Source organism: Coenobita brevimanus, chromosome 60 (genome assembly GCF_032717465.1).
Source record: "Coenobita brevimanus isolate Jiangsu-jjx chromosome 60, ASM3271746v2, whole genome shotgun sequence".
Classification (NCBI taxonomy): Eukaryota; Metazoa; Arthropoda; class Malacostraca; order Decapoda; family Coenobitidae; genus Coenobita; species Coenobita brevimanus.
Genome location: NC_137013.1, coordinates 41,101,110 through 41,110,403, shown reverse-complemented (window position 1 = coordinate 41,110,403; position 9,294 = coordinate 41,101,110). Strand labels below are relative to the sequence as shown.

General features: G+C 39.8%; 2 protein-coding genes across 3 annotated transcripts in view; one reads left to right on the top strand and one right to left on the bottom strand.

Moving 5' to 3' along the window:
- Nucleotides 1-432: 432 nt before the first annotated feature.
- ATPsynB (ATP synthase subunit b, mitochondrial) lies at nt 433-8,547 on the bottom strand. 2 transcript variants are annotated; one of them, XM_080275069.1, is made up of 5 exons: nt 8,472-8,547; nt 5,490-5,672; nt 3,251-3,414; nt 2,393-2,581; nt 433-1,467 (listed from the first exon to the last, which is right to left on the bottom strand). In XM_080275069.1, the coding sequence occupies exons 1-5, from the start codon at nt 8,497-8,499 to the stop codon at nt 1,288-1,290; spliced, it is 744 nt and encodes a 247-aa protein (XP_080131195.1). In that variant the 5' UTR covers nt 8,500-8,547; the 3' UTR covers nt 433-1,287. The 2 variants fall into 2 exon arrangements, with proteins under 2 accessions (XP_080131195.1, XP_080131196.1); XM_080275070.1 differs by lacking the exon at nt 8,472-8,547 and adding an exon at nt 8,394-8,470.
- A 322-nt stretch (nt 8,548-8,869) lies between these two features.
- The window catches only part of LOC145403046 (focadhesin), a 25,344-nt gene continuing 24,919 nt past the window's right edge, over nt 8,870-9,294 (top strand). Inside the window, exon 1 of the mRNA XM_080274888.1 lies at nt 8,870-8,885. The gene's annotated coding sequence lies outside the window, so the exon portion shown is untranslated. The remainder of the gene's footprint in view (nt 8,886-9,294) is intronic.

Here is a 9,294-nt window from a genome sequence, read left to right as displayed (position 1 = left end):
CCTCATACATACTCTTCACAGTCTTCAACAACTTCCCATCTACTCCATATATTCTTAATACTTTCCACAATCCTTGTCTATCCACCCTGTCACATGCTTTCTCCAAATCCATGAAGGCCAAGAAACTAATTGTGGCATCACCATATTGAAAGATTCAATGTAGTCTCTAAACTGCCAATCCTAACAATCCTTTATAAACTGAATACAGTCATCTAGAGGCAATAAAAAAATAAGATATAATAATAATTCTGAATGACTGAAGTCCATGTCATTTGAAACTGATGATAACCATTTGTTGGTAACTGATGATAACATATTTTTTTGGTAATTTCTTTTCTTGTTTCTGGATCCTATCAATCTTTTTAACCCAGAGAAAAAAAAAAAAATACCCATCAATGCTTCTGAAACTCACACCGTAAGTTAAACAGCTGATATGGGAATAGTTTTATATTTACATTATGTCTGTACATTCCAAAATTATTTAGAAAAAAATTTTTACATGTAAGTTTTGTCACTGGTTGAACAGAGGTGGACAAGTCAAAACCCCAGGAGGCTACACTGTTGGAAATGGAATGAAAGAAATATAGCAATCATAGTTTACAATATAAATAAAATAAGACAAGTACAGTACTCCACAACAATAATTTGCTCTAAACCCTTCTCTTTATCATCAAGAGCACTGACATATGTCACATCCCCATACAGCTCTACAGTAGGCCTAACGAAAGTTTCTACTAATGATGGGATATTTCAACTTAAATTGATCAACCTAAGGAAAAATCTTGAGGATCAACCTAACGATCCCATCATAAAGATCTCCCTGGCCAGCATTCTTGTTAGCTAATGAGGCTCCTCAGCACCTCTTCCTTACTAGCTGATTTTTGTATCGGACACACATCATCTTGCAGGATATCTGTGCAAAGCATGAATATCAGTATCAAAAAGCTATAAATGCTACACATGAGAACAATGAACTGTGAAACAGTAAGCCCTTTGTTATATATCAGGGATGTGTTCCAAAACATCACAAACATTTTCACAGAACAAGTCTGTAAAAAGAGAAGTGGTAAATCAGCCTTAGAGGCGGTAATGGAACTTTAAAGGGCAGTCTTTCTGTAATTTACTGAGTACTTAATTGTAAAAAGTAAAAAAAAAAAAAAATGAAAATATTGCCCAAATATGATAGACTTACTGTATACAAAAACTGCCATGAAAGAGGTGCAAGAAATCTTCCCAACCACAAGAGATTAAAGGCTCTGGACTGTTAGAAAGGAGATAACTGTAAACTTAAGCAGCCTTTGGAGCAAGGGCCTTGAGGTCAGCAATGCACTGCTTGAGGGTGGCTGCCTCCTGTGCTGGGGTGATGGAAGCCTTAACATTCTTCACAATCCAGTCCACCATATGCTTCTGCTCCAGTCGTGTCTTCACATTAGCAGTTTCCAGTTGGTAGTCCAGACGTTTCTTCACCTGTGCAGTCAACACAACCTTTTGTTAGCTGCTGTCTGGTTTACCTTAGTCTAATGTGCTTTCTTATACTGAATGCAGTATACACTTTGGTTAGGTGGTGGTCACCAAGCTGTAAATGGGCTTCACATTAAAGGGGAGATGGAAGAGCATCTGCCACTAACATAAGTACCAGCTTCATAACAGCATCTGTTTTCACACATTACCACCATTCACCACCTCTCATTGATGAGTAGTAATGGAGATTAAGCCCTTCAGCCTGAAGCAATGGGAGAACATCCTGCACTAATTTTTTAGCCATGATATGCTTTCCTTCACCAGAACTACTAAGGTGGCTAAATGATGAACCTGGTTTTGCTCAGCGAATAAAATGCTGAGACTCCTATTCTTACTATGATTACACGATAAAGCATGACGTACTAGGAAGGGTTTTCATTAGCGATCTTGAAAATGAAAACTCTGTACGATATTCTACATTACCCTGATGCATAACTATATGTGGAGCACTGAATATTAACCTGCCTTGCACAGGAGCAGCAATGCACCCAAGTGTTGCAGGCAGTTCATCGACAAACTATGTTCAAGCTGTTACAAAGTTTTCAACAAAATTCACCAGAATCCAATGGTGTCACTGATAAGGTCAGTACAGTAGTACTGTAAATACTAAAAACAACTGATCCTCAATCTAAGATGATCAAAATCAGAAACTCTGAAACAATGTATAGCTAGTTTTACTGTATGGTAGTGAACAGATGATGAAAAGCAAACCATCTTTTATCTTTCCCTTTCTTCCTAATGACATGATCATCATCATCACCTTTATTTTCGCCTCAAAGATGGGATAAGGTACCTACATTATGGAAGTTCTACTGACCCTGAAGTAAAATCATTATCAAACACAAGAAGAGACAAACTTTGTCCATCATACCTCAGAATGAACTTTAGCGAGCCTTTCCCTATACGCAGCCTCCAACTGAAGAGCTACATTCTCCCGCTTGGCATCAAAGAGAATCCCCTCTCCATGGGCTGACCACTGGGCAGCCTTCTCATTTTCTACTGCCTGTTTGATCTGGGTAATGCTCCCTTCTCGGTATTCACGCCAGCTGCTCTCAATATCCTGGAAGTTGTAAATCCACTCTCAATATCCGGGAGGTTGTAAATCCAATCTGCTTATGTTCACAAACCAAGTTCTTATGTTTGGCACACATTCTACAGTAAAATACAAACTTGATACAACCTGTACTGCAAATTGAGAGAAAATCGTAAATTAATATATCCAGCAGAGTTTTAATGAAGATTTGTAATTTCACAACTTATTAAAAAGGGGGAAAAAAAAGTTACCATATCTGGAGAAAAAAAAAAAAAAAAAAAAAGTACTGTACTGAAAGAGTTAAAACTTGAGAGTGCAGAGGTGTAGGTAAACCCTTACTGAAAATACCTGTGAGAAGGGGAGATAGTTACACAGCAGTACACATTACAAGAATGAAATTAAAAATGGGATAACGTCAAACTTTTTATATCTGCACCAAAAGGTTTTGTGTTAAAATCAGGGGCTTGCCATCTCTTTCACAATTTCATATTTAAACACTTCACTCCAAAGACGTAATTTCTATTCTAGTTTTGCTATCTCCAAACAACTTTATTCACTTTAAAACAGACTTTCTAAACTGCCGGGGTTACTTTTACTTATCAATCCCTTCACCAATAGGAAAAGTCACCACACACAAGGAGTTAACAATATGCACATGAAGCTCTTCAACAACAAACAGGCCAGTACAGCACCCACCTCAATCTCTTTGTCAAGGTTTTTTCCAATGGCGGGACCAAATTTCTTAACAGCATATACAAGCATGGCGAGAATGGTGATACCGGTGTAGTACTCATGCTCCATTACATAGATCTCTTTGGAGCACAGGAATGTTGCCAGACCCACTCCTAGGACATATGGGCCTTTAGAAAGAGGAGAGAGAATGGTTAGCCCTTCTGTGCATAAACTGACATGGAACGCACTCAGCAAAACATTCCATATGACTACTACATGCATTAAGAAATCTACATCCCTATTACAGGCATAGTCTTTTTAACCTGATAATTTCTTTGGCATTTTGTTCAACTTAAGGAAGACTTCACTGGACTGGAAGGGTTAAATAAAGCTTTCATTAATCCCTCTGATAGAGGGGCCTTTCCTAAAGTTACGGTAACTATAATCTCTAGAGGCAGCAAAAATTAACTAAAATTGTGCTGTAGAGGTTACTGATTTCATGACCTTGTAACCTTCTTACCATGACAAAAATAATTTTTACACTAAATTAACCTGAAATATAATAGACATGATGCCACACATAGCAAACATGGTCCTCTATCCTACTTTTAATCACAACAGTTTACACTAAATTAACCTGGAATATAAAAGACATGATGCCACATATAGCAAACATGGTCCTCTATTCTACTTTTAATTACAACAGTTCATATTAAACTTCCTAGCTAAAACAGCCCACCACACTGATTAGTTGATACTGTATTACTGATGGAATGATAATGCTCCAATTCTTTGTTTTTCCATTTAACTAATGAATGTCACTGTCAACTTAATGTCACCCAATCACAGCATTGCATTCATGCCTCAGTTTCACTTAGTTTACCCTCCACTGGCTGGGACAACTTTAACACAGTAATCTATTAAAGTTATGATCAAATTATTTAATTGAACTGCAATTGTTATAAAAGCCTGCGTGTTAATCCCATATCTATTAACCCTCTCATGGTCAGAACAACTTTAATATTCTGTTTCTGATAATGTTTTATTAGCAGGGCACGGCAGTGGACTCTTAAACACAAGACAGGACAACTGTAACAGCTGCATCCACTCCAAACACATCAACACATCCCCAAAAGTGTCTTATATCTTTGGATATAATGCTCAGACAAATCCCAGATGCACACTCATAATACTTTACAGCTGCAACTTGCCAATTTCATCCTTCAAAATGGAACAGTGACTATGAATGACAAAGCTAGAAAAGTTCACAGGACTTCACTGCCCCTGTGGATGTGACAGTGAATGGAATGGGCTTTAGGACCTACAGTAAGGCATGATCCCAATGAAAGAAAGAGCCTCTCTCACTTGACTTGACTGCTAGTACAGGCAGCCCCCACTTTATGAATCACCATGGGAAAAAAAAAAAAAAAAAAAAGTCACTTCAATGAAGATTCACCTGATGAACACTGAAACTTGCTTAAACACATTTTTATCTGTGGGCAATTTTAAACTGAGAGCACTCTCAGTCAGCTGATGCCACCACAGTGCCAATAACGGAGAAGAAGTGCAACATTCACTCCACCCCCCTACCATCCAAAACAGTACAGTAACTCGCCACCACATGTGCAACATTTATTTTGGCATCATGCTGCCCAAACACCCTGCTACAAGACCTAGCAAAGAAGTTACGTCCGCTGGGAAGAGCCTTGCTTTTGAGATGAAACTAGACATAGTAATGGTAAGGAGGCACAAGCGGTGAGAAGACAGTAATGGTAAGGAGGCACAAGCGGTGAGAAGACAAACAACATAGCTCAACACCATGGCCTGGCCCCATCAACAGTCTCTACAATTTTTAAATCGGCAGACATTACCAAGAGGGCAGAGGATGATACAAATTCTCTGCAGGCTAACAGGACCACCCATGCTCGTGACCTTGCAATGGAGTCACAAAATACTGATTCAGACTGAGCAAAAAAAAAGGGACTAATATGGGTGGATGGGGGAAAAAAATCGGGGTCCTGGAACCAAACTCCATTTAACCCATGTTATAATGGGTTCGCACAACAAAATGTCACTTGGTGAGCGGTTTTTCAGGAACATAACCGCTTCATACAGTGGGGGCCCCCTGCATTTGCGCACCAGTACATAGTTAACTCAAAATTCCAGTTGGGGTCAGGGGGTCAGCTTTGATATGTTGGAAAAGGTCATAAAACCTTAAAACTCATCAACCCACCCAAAGCAAACCCTCCCTTAGTTGACTTACCTGTTACACCAGTCTTTGGGTACATGAATTTGAACCATTCTTCTGGGACAAATCCGAGGCGCACTTTGCCAGGTTCAACAGGCCTCACCCGGCGGGGGAAGTTCACCTCATCTCTCTCCTCTGCTTGCCGGACTGTTGTGGTGCTGGTGGGCCGAGCCAATGACACTGGCCGCACTTCCTGAACTGTAACAGGTAACACATCATTGCCACTGTGGGACAAGGCTCATCAGAACATAACCTAACTGAATGTAGGCTGAAACTACCCTTCTCTGCAGTTCACCATCCTCCTTTTGAGGGATAGAGAGGAGGCTGAACATCTGGATGCTCTGGCAGCTCATAACACCTTATAGGATCACCAAATATCCTGCCACCATGGGGAAATTTAACTCCTTGCATTCAGGTGACATCCTCAATTTATTCTTGTTCTCTCTTGACATTTTTATTCAACAACAGAGAGATTTCATTAGAGATCAAAATGTTACAGAATTATAGGAAGCTTTTCCTTAGTAAAATAAAACAGTCTGGAAGCAGGAAAAAAGAAAAAAGGAAGCAAGGCATTATTATTATTATTTTTTTTTATTTAACCAAATTTTAACCACCCTTAAAGAAATTACCGCATCTACTCTGGCTAAAATCTTGGAGGACAATGTATCTAATGTATTTTACTTCTGCCAACACCATAAGAATTTACTTGTAACTGGGAAACCACCCAAGGTTCGAGAGTTAAGTACTGTCAGACCCAAGGTAGGGTAGTGGATGTTGGAGTGGCCCTGGTGAGAGAGGATAGTGTTTGGAAACTCCCTGTACTGTTGTTTGCAGATGATACCGTGTTGTTGAGTGAAGACGAAGGGGAGCTGCAAGGCTTGGTGGATGAGTTTGAGAGAGTGTGTAAGAAACGGAATCTAAAGGTGAATGCAGGGAAGAGCAAAGTGATGGTCTTTGAGAGAGGTGAAGTCAGTGAATGTACAGCGAGGTTGGATGGTGAGGAATTGGAAAATGTGAGTACGTTTAAGTACTTGGGTAGTGTGATGAGTAAGGATGGAGGTTTGGAGGGTGAAGTGCTTGAAAGGGTACAGCAGGGAAGAGGGGTTGCTGGTTCTTTGAAAGCAGTGATGAGAAACAGGGAGGTGAGCATGGAAGTGAAAAAGTTACTGCATGACAGTATTGTGATACCAACTCTGACGTACGGAAGTGAAGCTTGGACGTTGTTGGAGGGACACAAGTCGAGAGTGAGAGCCGTGGAGATGAGTTATTTAAGAGGAGCCTGTGGAGTCACATGGAGAGACGGGCTGACGAATGAGGATATAAAGGAGCGTTGTGGTGTTGATGTGGATGTGATGGGAGGCGTTATGAGGAACACACTGAGGTGGTTTGGCCATGTGGAGAGGATGGAGGGTGAAAGACTGACGAAGAGAGTGTATGTGAGTGAGGTGGAGGGGGAAAGAGGGAGGGGGAGGCCGAGGATGAGATGGAGAGATGGGGTGGAGAGGTATATGAGAGAGGGGGGTGTGAGTTGGGAGCAGGGGAGTGAAATGGCGGCGGACAGGGCGACTTGGAGGCGATTTGTTTGTGGCCACCCCAAACGGGATTGAGGCGTCTGGCAATAGATAGATAGATATTTACTGTACTGTACTGGGTAATTCTTTACCAAATGAGAGCAGCAATTCCATCTATATTATAAAAGACTCATGATCTCATGAAAAGTAATTTTGGTACATGTGCAACACACATAGGCTAGTTTTTCATTCATTCATTGCCAGACGCCATGTATCCCAAACGGGGTGGCCAAGGGCTTAGAGTTAATTGTTTTACAGGGAGGGGCACTAATCCTCCACCAACCCCACTTGACACGTAGGGAGAACGCCAACAGCATCTGGTGTTCCCAGGCGGTCACCCATCCAAGTACTAACCAGACCCAACGTTGCTTAACTTCGCTGATCGGACGGGAAGCGGTTAACTGTTGAAAATATGACAGCAAGAAATGATTGGAAAAAAACAAAATATACCTATTTTGGGGTATTTTAAGAAGTGGCCAGGTCACAGATGATCTCTCCAACTGGCCGTGTTGTTTACCGACCATCGTTCTGATTGGACATGTCAGTGTATCCCGTGTCAATGCTTTGAGAAACTTAATAATTTAACCAAACCTAACCAATTCCAACCTAACCTGTGTTTGACAGCCAGCTTTCAAATGTAAAAATGCACATTAGGAATGTAGAATATGCCCAGCTACTGGCAGATGTCGATGGAGTATTTATGCATTCTAAATCCTTATTTATAGCTTTCGGAAGTAAGTTTATAAAAATCCCCCGTACCTGTAGCTGTCGTAATCCGAGAACAATACCAAGTAAACTGGGAGAGACTTATTTCAATAGAAAATATGGAAAGGCCATACCCATTTGGTAAGGAATTAATATTTTCCTTGAAAACTCAAAAACTGTCAAGATCAATAAACAGTATGATTCAGACATTACAAGCTAATAAAGAAGTGACATATAACTTCCCATAAACAAACAAGGAACTGTAAATCTGGACCTGGACCAACAGGGTAAAATATAACAAATGATTGATTTAGACAAATTTGCAAACTGGATCTAGCTAAATAAATGACATAATTACTTTCACAAACTACATTAACATTTTGCTGTTGCATCCTGTGATAAGATTACCTATTAGGTACAACTGTTATGATTCAGTTGATTACATAACCCCCTAAAGAGAGACATATACACACAATCACTTCCAAGAGGGCATAAGTGAATCTGAAAACAAATGTATGTCACTAAGTTCAGTCTTCCCCCCAAATTTCGGTATTTCATTAACCTTCTTCATTCAACCGGTTGTAAACAAATGGGATCTTCATCTGATTTGCATGACTACCGCATATCTTACAGATCTACGTACTTCCAAAAGCTGATATTACTATTTTCATAATTGTCACATCATGGTACGGGCTTCATGGGTGCAATTTATATGACATACCGGAGCGAGAAGCAAGCCTCGACAACATTACACCTCTCCGGCAGCTGACGATCCAGACCGAAGGAAGATGGCGACCGTAGTCAAATAAGAATAAATTATTTTTATATTTGTGTCCAACCCTTGTGATTATTTTCCAGTTTTAATCGTAACTTTATAGTTGTTTTGAATTAATATTCCAAACATATTTATAGCTTCTCTTAAATGTCAGGGTTAATAGATTTGGAGAGTTTTATTTGATGTATTTCTTAAAGGTTTAGAATGTCTGTACCTGAGCACGCTCAAATACGCCAAACGTAGAATCAAATTCGTTTTATAACCTCGTTCGTTTAGGCTAAAGGCTGTGGTTGTAAATGTTTTATTTTTCTTATACTCTGCCAGCTGATCATCAAAACAGACAGTGACAGTGCCATCCAGGTAATAATTCTATTAGTTTTGGGTCTTCATTAGAGTAATTTATGCATATTATTACGAGCACTCGACCACTGTTGTTTCTAATTTACATAAATGACCCCAAAACGTTGAGCTCCACATGTAAGATATTTACTGACGACACGAAGGTTTACAATTCGGCAGCGGTACAAGAAAATCTTCAATAATACAAAAACAAAACAACCACAAGTTAAGGACTTGAGACCAATAGCCCTGTCAGACACCTCCTACAAAATTCTGATGGGTATGATCAAAGATAAAATAAAGAAGCACATACAAATTAATGATAAATTTAAAGAAGTACAAAATAGCTTCACACCAAAAAGACGAATAGCGGACAATATCCTTCTCCTACAGTATTGTATCAATGAAAGCTACAAACAGAAGAAGCCAT

Coding starts and splice junctions, on each gene's coding strand:
- ATPsynB (XM_080275069.1), bottom strand. CDS start 8,499: ATGTTGTCGAGGCTTGCTTCTCGCTCCG. Junction 3,415..5,489: donor CCCAAAGACTGGTGTAACAG/GTAAGTCAACTA, acceptor CTCTTTCTAAAG/GCCCATATGTCCTAGGAGTG. Junction 1,468..2,392: donor TCGCTAAAGTTCATTCTGAG/GTATGATGGACA, acceptor TTGACTGCACAG/GTGAAGAAACGTCTGGACTA.